Source organism: Salvia hispanica, chromosome 5 (genome assembly GCF_023119035.1).
Source record: "Salvia hispanica cultivar TCC Black 2014 chromosome 5, UniMelb_Shisp_WGS_1.0, whole genome shotgun sequence".
NCBI classification, from domain to species: domain Eukaryota; kingdom Viridiplantae; phylum Streptophyta; class Magnoliopsida; order Lamiales; family Lamiaceae; genus Salvia; species Salvia hispanica.
In genome coordinates, this window is record NC_062969.1 from 6027085 (window position 1) to 6042476 (window position 15392).

Below are 15392 nucleotides of genomic sequence, written 5' to 3' on the forward strand. Positions count from 1 at the left end.
GAACTTCTCTAAGCATTTTTTTTTATAAACAGTTGGCTAAATCTCACTAAACAATGACGCCATTAAAACTAATTGATTAATAATCTATTAAGAGCATGAAACAATAAAATTATGTCATTGATTATTTGGAAACGGCAATATATATATCATACTTCCTCTTTCCTCTGTCTCACTGTGAGTGGAGCCTTTCTAATTCGATACGAGATTTTATATAGTATTATTTTATGATAAAGTGGAGATAATAAAATATGAGTGGATGAAAAGTAATGTTTCTATTTTTAAAAATGTGTTATTTAGAATGAGACATTCAAAAATAAAATATGCACTTATAGTAGGATGAGGGGAGTAATAAAATTACGGAAGTGAAAAGTTTTTTCTGATTCTTTGTGATAAAGGAGGAAAGCGGAAGTAAAAGGGTTTTGTAAATTAACTGAATATTCATCTTCGTAGATGAAGGCTATATAAGGGGAATTATCAACGACATATTTCAAAGCAATCTTTTTCCGTCATCGAATCTATTATTCCATTCATTGTTCTTGCAAAAAAATGATGTAATCAGTACATTATTTTGTTAAGGAGCATCCATGTATGTCAGTCTAACTATATTATATGTTTAATTATTTCGTAGATATCAGATTTGTTAGAAATTCTTATATGTATCATAAAAATAAAAGCATATTGAATTTCCAATCCAGTTTTAGATTCTTTAATGACACTTTGAATGGTGGAATGCGTGCCATTTTGAATCTATTTCTTATGCGATTAAGTACGATTAACACACGCAAAAATTGGCTGATCTAGTACAAAATTATGGTGAAATCAATGGTACATTGGTGAAATCGATTACCCGTTTTATGTGCTGAATTGCATTCCATGTTCTTCGGATTGATGTGTGAGTAAATGTTGTAAATACATAAATACAGGATCTATAGGTGAGAGAATGTCATTGATTTTGTTAGAGTTTATTATTTGTGTTTAAATAAATATATAATGGTGTAATCATGGTAATTGTAGTGATAAAGATTTATAATTAGAATAGATTCACTTTGTAAATTATTTGATCTTTTGTTGTATTTATTGATTACTGATTATGATATACAAGTAATTTTTATACTATATAATTTTATTAAATACATTGAATGGAGTATTAAATTTTTGTTATACTACATAATTAATTAGTTATTTTTTTTATTTGATGTAGACATTGTTTTATCTTTATAAATTCGAATTAATTTACTAGTGTCACTAATTACAAACTCGCAGGACAAGCTACTATAAAATTAAATTCAATAAAATGCATGAGAGCATAATTAAGTGGTACACGAAATGGAAATCGTAATGATTAATATAAGTCTACTTTCTGATAATGTAAGTTTTTTGAAATAAAGAAACTCCCATAATTTCTAGAAAAAAAATAAAGAATCTCACATGCTGTAACTGACAATATGCTCTCCACCAGTCCTTCTCATCCACCACCACTCTGCTGTGCCAATCATTCCTACGATGGCATGAAGTTTGAGGTAAAGCTTGATTTTTTCAGCCTTTTTATTCATACCTTTTGCTCTCCAAATTGGTTTGTGATTGTAATTTGTAATTTGTAATTTGGGGTGTTTTTATACTTCAATGAAGTTGGTGTGTTTTTATACTCTTTATCGTTGAATCATGCATGTTAATTGCGGTTATCGTTCCTCTGTTTTCATATGAGTTCGAATTGGTTAATTTGTAATTGTAAAAACTGGTGAGATGAATTTTATCTTCATTACAGAAGTACTTGATGATTGATTTCACCCACCAAGTGTTTGTAGAATTGCTTGTTATGCTCTACTTTGTTGGTCTTACTTTTTCATCGTTTATCAGGTCTGAATAAGCTTAACTATCCATTGCTGTGAAACTAAGAATGGAAATTGAAGAACAGAGTAATACCAACCGGAAAGGTAATTTCTCAGAGTTTGATGTTTCTGATGTTGATGCATATAAGGTTTATGATAGGTTTCCCTTGTTACATGTGGGAATTTTGGATACGCAAATTTGTTATTTCAGCTAAGCATGGAAATATCTGCTAAGAAGAATATGACTTGTCCCAGTCCATCATAATGGCACAGACCACAAACGCATGTTATTTGAAACATTTTGCACACTGTATATACTAATACAACCATGAATGCATCCTTTTATTTCCTTATCAAGAAAAGTAAGAAGTCATGAGTTAGTCAATGACTGATGTATAAGAGAAAACATGCTCATAGGAATATGAAAGTCTCACTAGTTGTACTTGCTTTCCTAAGATTACAAATGGCTAGCGCTAGAGATTTCATCGTGGAATAAGAATAGGGAATCAGTAGATGAAAAAAATTCTCGTGATTAGTTGATGAAATAAAAATGAATTTCTTGAGGGAAGAAGTTATTTTGTCAAGCTGCCTTCACCGATGGAGTTTATTGCGCTTCTATTGGTTCTTTTCCAAATCATGAATTACACTTTGTTATGATAAACAATGATAAATTATTAAGTTTTTCTTGTTATTGCCTTTTAAAATTGCAAAGGTAATGATTTTGATGAGGAGCGGGATCAATCTAACACCGACAAAGAACAGGATGGGGTAGTTCATGATTTTGCTGATAAATATGATGATTCTCGTGCTGAAAAAGAACAAAGTAAGATACATGATGAAGGTAATATCTATATTTCAGTTTACTAACTTGATGAAAAATAAACATGTATGAATGTAAAAAGATAAAGATACTAATGAATCTAAGACCAGTCTTAATGTCATTATGTTTCTCTTTAGAGTGAATGATAGTATTTGATATGGTAGCTTTATTTGTTATAGGTGATAATACATGTTTATCTGGTTCTTTGGTGGGTCTCAAGAGAGAAAAAGTTGAAGATATATATGATCTATATTGCAATCATGCTCTTGAAATTGGGTTTAGAGTTAGAAGATCAACTTCAAAATATAATGTTGCTGGGGTGTTGGTTCAGAAATGGATGGTGTGCTCATGTGAAGGAACTAGAAAGGGTAGAACCCCTAGTTCAACAAATGAAGGAAAAAATAAAACTACATTCATCACACGAACAAATTGCAAGGCTTCCTTGAAGGTAAAACTGAATGCAGATTGTTTGTATGAAATAGTTGATCATAACACAGAACATAATCATCCACTTTCTAGAAAAGAATGGAGTTACATGCATTGTTCTCAAAGACCAGTTAACACTGAGAAGGCTATTGTTATTGATGATATGATCTCTTCTGAAACCAGACAAGTTGATTCACTTAGATACATGGCGCATGATGTTGGGGGTGGCCATGAGAAAATAAATTCAATAGGAGGGGATGCACAGGAGCTAATTGACAATTTATACCAACAAGGTGTTGAAGATCCAGAGTTTTTTTTTAGAATTAAGTTAGATGATGGCGGCAGAATATGTAGTATTTTTTGGAGAGACTCGAGGATGAAAGAGGACTATATGATATATGGAGATGTTGTCGTCTTTGACACAGCATATAGAACTAATAAGTATAATTTGATTTGTATACCATTTGTTGGGATAAATAACCATTGGAAAAATGTTATGTTTGGTTGTGCATTTATGACAAATGAGAAGACTGAGTCATTTGAATGGTTATTTGAGGTTTTCAAGAAATCTATGGAGGGTCAAAGTCCTATGACATTGTTTACATATCCAGACCAAGCAATTGGGAATGCAAAGAAAAAGGTTTTTCCTACGACGATGCACAGGCTGTGCATATGGCATTTGTACCAAAATGGAGTAAATGAGTTTGAGAAATTAAAAGCTAACAAGTTCTTCCATGATGCATTTCAGAAGTGTGTAACTGGGTGTAGAAATGGCGATGAATTTGAGAAGTGTTGGAGGTCCATGGTTTCAATCTACGGATTACAAGACAACTCTTGGTTTAAAAGGTTGTATGATTTAAGACATAAGTGGTCCGCTGCATACAACAATGATATCTTTTCTGCTGGGATTCTATCTTCACAAAAAAGTGAAAGCATAAATACTACTATAGGATTCAATGCAAAAGAGACAGCCAACTTGAATGATTTGTGTATCATCTTTAAGAATATAGTCGAGCGTTGGAGAAGCAACGAAAGGAATGATGAACTCCAATGTTCAAGAGAAAAGCCTACCTCGTGCTTACCATTGACTGGATTTCTCAAGCATGCGTCTGAGGTGTATACTCAGACCATTTTTAAAGATTTTGAAAAAGAATTCCTGAAATCCATTTCCACCTCAATCAGGTTCTTGTCTGAAGAACATGATGTTAAACTTTATCATGTAACCGAGGCTGATGAGATCACATCTTACCAAGTGAATTTTAATGCGGTGGATTTTTCAGTAAGTTGCTCATGCAAGAGATTCGAAGAATGTGGACTATTGTGTTGCCATTGCTTGAGAATTATGCATGTTCATTCTATACCTCAAATACCAGAGTGCTATATTAAGAGAAGATGGACAAAATTCGCCAAACAAGATTTATGGGATAAATCTGCATCAGGGATGTTTGAGAAAGATAAAAGTGCAGCTACTTGGAGACAGAAAATGGTGAAAAAGTATTACAATCTTGTTCTAAGGGACCAAGAAAATGAAGAGGCAAGAGCAATCATTGAGGATGGATTGAATGCTATGACATCAGCTCTTGAGGCATTGGAGACTACATGGCAAACAAGGAATGCAACGGATGAAACTGAAATTTCAAGCTCATATTATGATATGTTGGATCCTTCACATTCGAAGGGACGAAAACAAAGAATAGATCATCTCCAGAAAAGTAAGAAGAAGAAGACTAGTGATGCATCAGATTCCAATCAATGAAAAGAAGTTTGGCACCAGAACTCCTAATTAGACATTATTTTTTGAAGTAAGTTGTTTTAGAACAATTTTCCTTACATTAAACTATACTTCCTGTTTTTGTGCTTCTTATATGACTTTTATTTATTTGATGGGAAAAATACATGAATACCAAAAAGGTATAATCCATCCATATTGATACGTTTGTTGCATAAGCAAAACTAAATTATAGTCGTTCCAGTTGTTGCTCAATTCTTACCATACTTTCATAAGTTTGGCATATATGTTGATGTTTTTTGGTATTCTGATATAGGTAGGCTTGGTTGAGGAATCATGGTGCAAGCAAATTTTAAGATATTTGTTTTATCCAACAATTATTTCATGTTTTTTGCAGAGGCCTTCTGTTACTCTTCTATACCAGTGCATTTTAAGCATATGGCTAAAATTTTGAGCTCGAAGCCCTCATTTTATAGGCTCATAATAAAATAAATGCCTTTAATCTTAGTGATAATGTTACTTTTGTTCGGGATAATTGTCAATTTGTCACTTTTATTACTTATAGGATAATCCATATTTTCATTATTTTGTCTTAGGATACAAAGATGTTTTTGTAATTTAGTACTCGGTATTAGTATATAATTGATGATATATATTTTTTTTATTATAACATGGCCTCAAAAAAAGAGAGAGAGATAATTTAGATCTTCAGAATAATTATTACATGCCTCACACATCCTCCATCTGATGCCGGAAACCTTGCGGGAGACGGCCTGCCATATCATCTGAACAGCCATTCAGGAAATATTGATTTTTAGGAAAAGGATTTTACATTCATTTTGCCTATGTTAATAAACCACTTATTAATTATGAAGAAACGATCAAATAATTCAGAATTTTATTACTAATACTATCTTATTCTAGTGTAAGTACAAAATTGGAACCGTGAAGACGAGTCATGAAATTGTTTTCTGTCATCAGTTTATTTTAATGATGAAATATAAAGCAATGGTCTAAAACTGTGAAAATGCGTCTTCTAATCTTATCTTGAGTGATAATCAATCTTCATGAGTTATTGCCACTATCTTTTTCTTTACACAATTCACAAGTAGAATAGGCCCCCTATGATTGCTATAGAATTCAATGTACAAGCAATAATCTTTCCTCATTTCTTTGTTATTTTAGTGGGTGCATTGCAGCTATGCAATGTTACTATCATATTGCTTTAAGTAGAACTGCTAGCAAAAATACTTTGGTCTGAAAATTGAACCGAAAATGGCACCTTGGACCGAACTAGCACGACCCAAACTTTCACAACATAAACATGTCTAAACAAAAATTCATTTGATGACTTATATCTTGGCCCATTTAAGGAACGAGCACTGTATCATGTAAAGCTTATAGCTCCTGAATTTTAACAAGTTTTGGAAGAAAACATTATTGTATATCTATGAAGATTGCTAAATATGAAGGCCAAACTCGAACTGGGTGTTTGAGGTGTAGCCAAGAGCATTAAGATGGGCAGCCATGGCCTTGTTCATGGAAGGCGGACCGCATCTCAGCATCTGCAGAGACAAAGGACAAACTTAGTGACAAAGGACAAACTTAGTGCTCAAGAGGCTGCAGTTGTAATGTAACTTAGATTTCACAAACATGGATGTCAAAAGCCGGAGGTGGGAGGTGAGCTTGAATCATCTCTTTTGATACAAATCCAACGCCTCCCTCCCATATCTTAGGAGGCTGAAAAAGTTCAAACAAGCAACAGGAAGTGTGAGTGCCGGTTTTGTACTACTACTCAACATGTCTTTCTGAGGAAATTAGATGAATTTTCAGTATACCTATTTCAGTATCTGATTATCTCAACTCAAAGTTAGTTAATGTTTTCCGACATGCTAAAAGTGAGACGTCTATTGAGTATATCGCTGGCTCGACACATACTCATACGAGCTCAGTTCACATTAAGAGGGTATGATGATAAGTTGGCATTTTATAAGCTCGTATGGGAATAAATATCCAAATTTGAAGATTTTAACAAACCATTTGATTTTTAACCACATCTACAGTAATCATCTTTTCGTGTAAAACAGTACACAATGCAATATAATTAAGCATATTTCCAGTAATTCAGGTGACAAGGATAATGACTAGGAGAATTTACAACAAATTCAACAAATTAATGAGTGGTAAACTTACTTTCTTGAGCACGTAGTAGATTTTGAATCCATCAGGGTATGTTCTTGCAAGATTATCCAATTCATTCTGAAACCGACAAATAAAACTACATGAGAGTTGAGACCATACACAACTCTATGCACTCCATCAGAATAAATCCAACAGTACAAGTTATTGAAGTGATTCTTGATGTTTTTTTAGCAATTATATGATGTAGATTCTATATGATATACTATATATCACCTTCAAGAGAATGTCCTTAACATTAGCATAAATCAGGTAAACCTTTGTTTTGTCACTGGGATTTTCAAGAACTGCCCTAGCAACCTGTTCACAAAAACAAGAACTATGAAGACATTGTTCATTGTGATTCCATTTGATTCATCATCAATCACCCCCCCTAAAATACAGAGGGGGGAGAGAGAGAGAGAATGGTGAATATAGACCTGAAATATTGGGGTAATTCCAGAACCTCCAGCAATCATTCCAAATGCTCTCACTTGATTTGGTTGATACTTGAAATGGCCCTAACGACAACAGAATATAGCAAAAAGTTTCAAATATTAACTCAATCATCCAGAGAAGCAATATGAGAGATTCTTCAAATGAGCATTAAAGATTTACATGAAGGCTCATAGGTGATTTCATTTTAACATCAACAATTTTTAAAATGGTAAAAGTAAGCTTGCTAAATTCGTGCATATTTACTTAGTGACGGAATTGCATATGGTCTACCATGATTAGCCTAAATATCTCCCACCTACAGAAATGGAAGTGTAACAAATTTAAATCGAAATAATTTGCTTAACAATCTCAAGAAGGTATATACTACTAAGTCTTAGAGGATCTTATGAGGGTACAAGGCCATGATATGCCGATGCAGTGACCATGTGAATCTTTAAGCCAAACAAGCTTTTATATCTCCAAACGGAACATAGAAGTACCACGAGATTGACTTGATGGGCTCAGTATCCCTTCTAACTAAAAGAGATTCTTACTTCACGAATTAGTTAGAGTGAAGAAGCAAAGATTACATTAATTCAGAGTGAAAAGGTGAGCAACTCAAAAAGTGCATTGGGATCATTCCATCTAAACCCCCACCCCATTTTCCCCCTATACTTTGGCTTTCACTGCCTGAGGGAAGCAATGGAGGGATTTTCTCAATTCGATTAAGTTGCATCTCTTCATGAATGCTTAACAAGAGACCATAGTAGGACAGAAGATACCTTTGGTCCTTTTATAGCCAGATAGTCTCCTTCGTGCATTGTCCCAAAATGATGGGACATTCTTCCATGTTGATACATCTAGCATAATGTCAGTAAAATATACATAAAAAGTCAGCCAACACAGACAAAAAACCCGAAAAAAAAGCGTCGATGAGTATGTATAAAGATACATAACAAAACAAAAGGGATGCCCAACGGAAAGAAGATGCACCTTGATAACCAGCTCAAAATATCCAACATCAGAATCCAAAGTTATCGGATTGTAAGGTTTGATGACAACTCCACCTTGTCTATCCTTACCCCTTCGAGTATAAGACAACAAAGTAATTAAGCAGTAGTAAGTAAAAACCAGGACTAGTAATCCACGAAAGAATTTAGTAGAAAGAAATCATGAGCACAAAACTAAGATGGAAACTGACTTGCAAATTATGTGATGGCCTATAGGAAGTCCAAATACCGAGGTTGGTGTAGGTAGAGCAAATCTGAACTTAGCCACATTAGGACTAAGGTATGTTTTGTTGACCAGCTTGAACTCCTTGAATTTATCGGGATCCAAGCACACTGTCCACCACAAGATACTAAATCAAGTAGAAAATATGACCTAAACGATCTTATGTTTGGCAAGAATCCATCATTGTGTACTATTTTCCAAATAGTTAAGGAGATACTACTGGATACATCACATGAATTTGCTCTCCAAAAGCCTGTTTTTTAAAGATCAAGCTCGGATGCTCCATACATAAATTTAAATGAAAATACAGTCATACACTTACAAAAAGCCAAGCCACAATAGTCATGTCCAGTTCTCTCTTGAGCTTCTATAAACAAGATTAATAATCTCAAGTTCGACACCAGCTAAAAAAAGCATAAAACAATAAGTAGAAAAAACACAATCTTGAAGACCAATTATGAAACACTGTTTAGCAAACAAAAAAACATCAACAATATAAAATGAAAACCTTTGGGCTTCTTCGATGATAACAAGAAATAAGCAGCACCAACACCAACACCAACGAGACCAACTGCAACGGCTATGGACAGTTGACCTCCAGGTGTTCCCAAGAATTCCATCGCACCCATAATGCTAAAACAACACCTAATATTAAAGGGAAAGGAGTTCGATTATTGAGAGAGATGCTAAATCCCAATACATATCGTAAATACGGATGTAAGATTGAAAAAACAAGGAAATGGGTGCGTGACTAAGCAAATCATTGTAGATGTGATCACTAATAGTTTTTTTACTGGTAAATTAAAACACAACGCATTCTAGGCTAGAAAAAAGAGAATCTTGAGAAAATTGGGAATGTGAAAAGGGATCTATTGTTTTATAGGTGAGAATGAGATGGAGTAATCGTAGGACTTCCGACAAATGAGAAGACTGAGTCATTTGAATGGTTATTTGAGGTTTTCAAGAAATCTATATATGGATTTTTTGGTAAGAGATTCGAGGAATGTGGACTATAGTAATTTGTGTTGCCATTGCTTGAGAATTATGCATGTTCATTCTATACCTCAAATACCAGAGTGCTATATTAAGAGAAGATGGACAAAATTCGCCAAACAAGATTTATGGGATAAATCTGCATCAGGGATGTTTGAGAAGGATAAAAGTTCAGCTACTTGGAGACAGAAAATGGTGAAAAAGTATTACAATCTTGTTCTAAAGGACCAAGATAATGAAGAGGCAAGAGCAATCATTGAGGATGGATTGAATGCTATGACATCAGCTCTTGAGGCATTGGAGACTACATGGCAAACAAGGAATGCAACAGATGAAACTGAAATTTCAAGCTCATCTTATGATATGTTGGATCCTTCACATCTTCAGAAAAGTAAGAAGAAGAAGACTAGTGATGCATCAGATTCCAATCAATGAAAAGAAGTTTGGCACCAGAACTCCTAATCAGATTCCAATCAATGAAAAGGAGTATTATTTTTTGAAGTGAGTTGTTTCAGAACAATTTTCCTTACATTAAACTATACTTCCTGTTTTTGTGCTTCTTATATGACTTTTATTTATTTGATGGGAAAATACATGAATAACAAAAGGTATAATCCATCCATATTGATATGTTTATTGCTTAAGCAACATTAAATTATAGTCGTTCCAGTTGTTGCTCTATTGGATATTACTACTTGTTTCTCAATTCTTAGCATACTATCATAAGTTTGGCATATAGGGAGCATCTGTTTGATACATCTGTTGATGCCTTTTGGTATTCTGATTTAGTTTGGCTTGATTGAGGAATCATGGTGCAAGCAAATTTTAAGATATACTATGTTTTATCAAACAATAATTTCATGTTTTTGTAAAGGCCTTCTGTTACTCTTCTACTACCAGTGTATTTTAAGCATATGGCTAAAATTTGTGCTTGAAGCCCTCATTTTATAGGCTCATAATAAAATAAATGCCTTTAATCTTAGTGATAGTGCTACTTTTGTTCAGGATAATTGTCAATTGTCACATTTATTACTTATAGGATAATCCATATTTTCATTATTTTGTCTTAGGATACAAAGATGTTTTTGTAATTTAGTACTCGGTATCATATAGTAATTCTTTTTTTATTATTACATGGCCTCAGAGAAAAAAGAGATGATTTAGATCTTCAGAATAATTACATGCCTCACCCAACCCTAACCCTACTAACAATAGTAACCACAAGGCACAGCTCATAACCACCCTCACAACTTTAAGTCAAAAGCTTCTCTCCAACCTTTCCCTTTGGCATATGCCTTTGCCTTTTTCTTTTTTCTTTTCCTCAACACTATTGCTAGTTGCAATACATTCATGTGCTTCCCCACACACAAAAAAAACACAAACAAAAGTAAAGCTTCTAAACTGACTTTCATCAACTAATCGAAACAGACATCAAAAGAAACTATATATACATCACAAAAATATAATCATTCTGAAACAACAAGGCATGCAAAACATATACGACTACTACTATTCCTCACTTTCCTCCAAAAACCAAAGCCAACCTAGTTTCCATTTTCTTTCTTTCCAAATGACTGAAAAACTAAAATCATTTATTAACTACCCACTCCTTCTACCTCGGACCCGAAAGCTCCATGCAATGAGCATCATAGTCGTCATCCATGGTGTTCGTCATCCCAAATAAGCTCGACTGATCATGGTCGAGCTCCTCATGGGAATGAGACTTGCTCTTGCCTGAGAAGCTTCTAGTGGTATGAATGAAGCTGTGGGACGCTGCCCATTTCTCGGCCAGGCCATCGCCCTCAAGCATCCTTACAACCTCGGACATCTTAGGACGATGAGCTGGCAAGTACTGTGTGCAGAGCAGAGCTACCTGTAGCATCTCCCCTACCTCGATCTCATCGTAGCTCATCCCCAGCTCTCTGTCTACCATTTGCTCCACTTTCTTTTCTTGCTGTATTCTCTTAACCTAAGACCAACCAACACTTACATTACTAATATGTCAAGAAATAAAAAAAAGGGCAGTTGATAGAAAATGTTGTATTTTATGTAGCATGATGAAATAGGTTAGTACTTAGTACCCATTCTAGCATAGCTCCTTTCTGGTTGGCTGATTTGCCAAACTCAAGGGCTCTCATTCCGGTGATGAGCTCCAACAGTAGGATGCCAAAGCCAAAGACGTCGGTCTTCTCAGATGACTGGCCCGTGGAGAGGTACTCAGGTGCAATGTGTCCAACCGTGCCACGTACTGCTGTGGTCACATGGGATTCGCCATGATCCAGCAGCTTTGCAAGCCCAAAATCACCCACTACGGCCTCATAGTGCTCGTCTAGCAGCACGTTTGCAGCCTTCACGTCCCTGTGGATTATCTTCGGATCACACTGCTCGTGGAGATACAGCAGTCCCCTTGCAGCTCCCACTGCAATCTTCTTCCTCGTCGTCCAATCTAGAGCCGGTTTCCCTGTGTCAAAGTGAGAAGCATTTCTTTAACACCTCATGTGTTTCAGAAAGAAATCCTACATAGGATCCTTTTAAAATCTCAGTGTCCTAATTTACATGACAAATCCATTAGATCAAATTAAAGCAGATAGTCTGATATCATGATATAGATTCATTGCAGTTGAAATGGGCCCTATAAAGATCACAGATGATGATTTCTTCTGTCATGTTATAACAAATAAAGCAGATTAGGAGCCAAAATCATACTACTAGCTATTTGCCTTTTTACCTAAAAAGGGCTTAAAATTCATACCTCTAAGTCTGGATGCCACGCTCCCATTAGACATATAAGGATACACAAGAAGCCTCTCGTTTGGGGTGGCACAGTAGCCTATTATGCGAAGCAGATTGCGATGAACTGCTAAACTGATCATCTCTAGCTCAGTTCTGAACTGTGATTCCCCTGTAGTTCCCGTCAAGTCTTTCAGTCGTTTCACTGCCACCACGGCCCCATCTCCTAGCTTCCCTCGATACACATTGCCAAATCCTCCAACCCCGAGTATGTTTTTCAAGCTGAAATTGTCAGTAGCATGCTGCAGCTCTTTGAATGTAAAGTTCCTAAGGTTTCCTAATCTTGTAAGATCAAGGTCATCTTCTTGCACATCTGCAAACATAGTTTTACGGAATTTATTATACAAGACAACAAATGTGCGAGTTTTCAATGGAATGCATTGAAAGATCAATCCACCTGTGAGATTTAAAATGGATTGCTTCGTATTCTTGCTTCTTCTCCAGATGAGAAACCCGAACACAGCGATTAGAACACAGGCAAAGCCTAGGCTCACTCCTAGTGCAATCCCTAGCCTCTTAGAGTTGGTTCTTCCTGGAAAACGCGAGAATAAAGAAAAAGATGTCTGGATTATAGCAACATACTGCGTATGGGCGTGTGCGCACACACTTCACAAAACAGAGAATCACTAACAAACCTGAAGATTGAGTTCTTGAAAATGCAAGGGGGCTAGCAAGATTAGATCCAGAACATTTTTCAGAAGAGTGGCTTCCACAAATTTGAGGATTTCCCTGAATACTGCAACGGCATAGTACTAATTACTAAAGGCATGATAACCTGAAAAGTTAACAAGTGAAGGAAGCAAAACAAACTGTACAGAATTGTTACATGCATGCATAAACCAAGATTTGCCATAATATGACAGTAACATAAGTATGAAAGCAACATGATGATTAAGTGAAGAAATTCTGCAAGAGGAGAACATACTTAAATGATTTTGTGGGAAAAGTGGGCACAGGTCCACTGAGATTGTTGAAGGACAAATCCCTGAAATATTTCAACCAAAATTCACACGTGAAACCAAATCTCCACCCTGATTTCTACTATATAACAACAAAATTTAGCATGTACAAAGAAAAAAAAAGAAAGTGAGATGAATACTCACAAGAAAGCAAGTTGAGGAAGACTGGCCAAGGACAGAGGAACAGAGCCACTCAAGCTATTGTTGTTTAATCTCCTGTCCATGACAAGACAAATAACAATAACAATAAGAGCAGCACAAATATAGTCAAACAAAATATTTGAAATAAAAAAATGATGAAGCAGCGAAAACAAAATAGAAACTCACAGATAGTGCAAATGATTCAAGAAACCAAAGGATTGAGGGATATGTCCAAGCAGCTTGTTGTTGGAGAGATCCAAGGTTTGAAGATTTGGAAGATAGCCTAACTCTTTGGGAATGCGCCCAGAGATATTGTTGTTTTGCAGCAATCTGCATTGGGAATTTCAAAAGGCAAAAGCCACCATCACTTCCAAAACTCAAACCATTAATTTATTGGAAGTAAGAAAAAGGAAAAGAGTTGGCTGTTTGTTTACACTTGTTTAAGATTTGTGAGATTTGCAATCATCCAAGACAAGGATCCTGATAATCCCTGGCTAGGCGCTCCTCTGCAAAAAAACACACATATTGTCAAAATGAATGTTGAAGGAGGAGAAACAGAGAGAGAGAGAGAGAGTGAAATCTGACAGGGCAGTGACGAGGTTGTCGGAATTGCAAGTAATCATGGACCAGCTGCAAGGATCGACGGAGTCTTCATCCCAGTTGGTGAGAGCTCCATGTGGATCATTCAGACCTTCCCTTATTGCAGTAAGAGCTTCAACTAATTGAAAGAAAAAAAAGATAAAAAAATTGTTAGTGAAAGAAAAGAAGATGAATGGATGAGTAAAATACCGACCTTCAGGATTTCGAGGTTCGAAAGAAAGGGCGGAGGTGAGGAAGAAGAGGAGAAGAATGAGAGAGAGAGACATGATGAGAGAGCAGCCGCACTTCACAACATCTCTTTCACTGAAACCATCATGTATTTCGAATGTTCTCTTTTAACTCTCCCTCTCTGCCTCTGCCTCTGCCTCTGCCTCTCTCTCTCTCTATTTCCATTTATTTATCAGTATAAAACATGGTATAAAGTGGGTATCTTTTAAATGCAAGCCATTCTGTTTTGAGTATTTTTAGACGCGCTTTATTGATGCTCTCCATTTGAATTTGTGAGACTCTTTCTCGCTCAACAAAAATTAAACAAGGAAGAAAAGAAAGGTGCATTCTCTGTAAATGCGTGTGTATGTATGGTCTGTACTAAAAAGGTACTGACATCTCCTTCTCTCTCTATCCTCTTTCCAAAGCTTGTCTCTTTTTCCCTTTTCTCCCTAAACTTGGCTTAAACCCCTCATTAACTACCATGGTTGGTTGCTCTCTATCCACACTTTTTGCATTTTCTTCTCTCCTCTGCTGCTTTATTCCACTTTTTTTTCCAAAATTTGGTTCCTCACGGTGTTTATGTGTGTGAGAGAGAGATAGCAGTTATACGAGAAAGAAGAAGTCATTAGATGGAATTTATTAAAGCAATGCATCAGGACTTTAAAATTTTTTTATCATTTTTAGTACAATATGACTAAAGTAACCCTTGGCACTAGTGTGAATATTTGAAGATCTAGGATATTTTGGACCTTTCTACTCTTCTTTTAATTTTTTTATTTTTTCTTTCATCACCATTACCATTTTCTTTTATAAGCTCAATTATACTTTCATTTGAATAATATTTAATGCTTTATGATTTCAAAATTTTAAATAAGAAACTATATGTTTTAATTATGCTTTATTTATTTTTAAAATTAAATATTATTTTTTATACATATTAATCTATATATTTGAGAAGAAAATATTATAGTACTCCCTCCATCCCATAAAAGTTGAGACAAAATTTTTGGGCACGGAGATTAAGAATTTATATTAAATAAATAGGA

The 15392-nt window shown here is 35.2% G+C and overlaps 3 protein-coding genes across 13 annotated transcripts; 1 reads left to right on the plus strand and 2 right to left on the minus strand.

Moving 5' to 3' along the window:
- The first annotated feature begins 1384 nt into the window (after positions 1 to 1384).
- LOC125188539 (protein FAR1-RELATED SEQUENCE 5-like) lies at positions 1385 to 10122 on the plus strand. 7 transcript variants are annotated; one of them, XM_048085460.1, is made up of 5 exons: positions 1407 to 1520; positions 1858 to 1934; positions 2542 to 2670; positions 2829 to 4817; positions 10068 to 10122. In XM_048085460.1, the coding sequence occupies exons 2-5, from the start codon at positions 1898 to 1900 to the stop codon at positions 10079 to 10081; spliced, it is 2169 nt and encodes a 722-aa protein (XP_047941417.1). In that variant the 5' UTR covers positions 1407 to 1520; positions 1858 to 1897; the 3' UTR covers positions 10082 to 10122. The 7 variants fall into 7 exon arrangements, with proteins under 7 accessions (XP_047941414.1, XP_047941417.1, XP_047941415.1 ...); XM_048085458.1 differs by lacking the exon at positions 10068 to 10122 and adding an exon at positions 5121 to 5427 and having other exon boundaries at positions 2829 to 4877; XM_048085459.1 differs by lacking the exon at positions 10068 to 10122 and adding an exon at positions 5202 to 5427 and having other exon boundaries at positions 2829 to 4877.
- LOC125188540 (NADH--cytochrome b5 reductase 1-like) lies at positions 5467 to 10072 on the minus strand. Of its 5 annotated transcripts, XM_048085467.1 has the most exons (12): positions 9875 to 10021; positions 9717 to 9785; positions 9162 to 9298; positions 8976 to 9020; positions 8622 to 8763; positions 8414 to 8504; positions 8203 to 8280; positions 7423 to 7503; positions 7220 to 7303; positions 6998 to 7063; positions 6458 to 6544; positions 6069 to 6369 (listed from the first exon to the last, which is right to left on the minus strand). In XM_048085467.1, the coding sequence occupies exons 3-12, from the start codon at positions 9280 to 9282 to the stop codon at positions 6265 to 6267; spliced, it is 900 nt and encodes a 299-aa protein (XP_047941424.1). In that variant the 5' UTR covers positions 9283 to 9298; positions 9717 to 9785; positions 9875 to 10021; the 3' UTR covers positions 6069 to 6264. The 5 variants fall into 5 exon arrangements, with proteins under 5 accessions (XP_047941425.1, XP_047941424.1, XP_047941422.1 ...); XM_048085465.1 differs by lacking the exon at positions 9717 to 9785 and having other exon boundaries at positions 9857 to 10050; XM_048085468.1 differs by lacking the exons at positions 6069 to 6369; positions 6458 to 6544; positions 9717 to 9785 and adding an exon at positions 5467 to 5589 and having other exon boundaries at positions 9857 to 10072.
- A 951-nt stretch (positions 10123 to 11073) lies between the features above and the next one.
- On the minus strand, positions 11074 to 14908 carry LOC125190369 (probable LRR receptor-like serine/threonine-protein kinase At2g23950). The gene is made up of 11 exons (XM_048087651.1): positions 14330 to 14908; positions 14122 to 14254; positions 13971 to 14042; positions 13723 to 13866; positions 13540 to 13611; positions 13362 to 13421; positions 13072 to 13172; positions 12834 to 12968; positions 12399 to 12749; positions 11728 to 12107; positions 11074 to 11615 (listed from the first exon to the last, which is right to left on the minus strand). Exons 1-11 carry the CDS (start codon positions 14400 to 14402, stop codon positions 11259 to 11261), a joined length of 1878 nt encoding a protein of 625 aa, XP_047943608.1. The 5' UTR covers positions 14403 to 14908; the 3' UTR covers positions 11074 to 11258.
- Positions 14909 to 15392: the final 484 nt, after the last annotated feature.

Bases quoted from the DNA above. Each gene is read 5' to 3' on its own strand.
- LOC125188539 (XM_048085457.1), top strand. From the start codon at position 1,898: ATGGAAATTGAAGAACAGAGTAATACCAACCGGAAAG. The intron at 1,935-2,541 runs GTAATTTCTCAG...AAAATTGCAAAG, and splicing joins GAGTAATACCAACCGGAAAG to GTAATGATTTTGATGAGGAG. The intron at 2,671-2,828 runs GTAATATCTATA...TATTTGTTATAG, and splicing joins AAGTAAGATACATGATGAAG to GTGATAATACATGTTTATCT.
- LOC125188540 (XM_048085465.1), bottom strand. From the start codon at position 9,903: ATGATTGCTCTTGCCTCTTCATTATCTTGGTCCTTTAGAACAAGATT. The intron at 7,504-8,202 runs GTATCTTCTGTC...TGTTGTCGTTAG, and splicing joins TGGCTATAAAAGGACCAAAG to GGCCATTTCAAGTATCAACC. The intron at 7,304-7,422 runs GTCTATATTCAC...TTTTGTGAACAG, and splicing joins GAATTACCCCAATATTTCAG to GTTGCTAGGGCAGTTCTTGA.
- LOC125190369 (XM_048087651.1), bottom strand. From the start codon at position 14,402: ATGTCTCTCTCTCTCATTCTTCTCCTCTTCTTCCTCACCTCCGCCCTT. The intron at 13,867-13,970 runs GTAAACAAACAG...TTCCCAATGCAG, and splicing joins CTCACAAATCTTAAACAAGT to ATTGCTGCAAAACAACAATA. The intron at 13,173-13,361 runs GTATGTTCTCCT...ATGCCGTTGCAG, and splicing joins TTTCCCACAAAATCATTTAA to TATTCAGGGAAATCCTCAAA.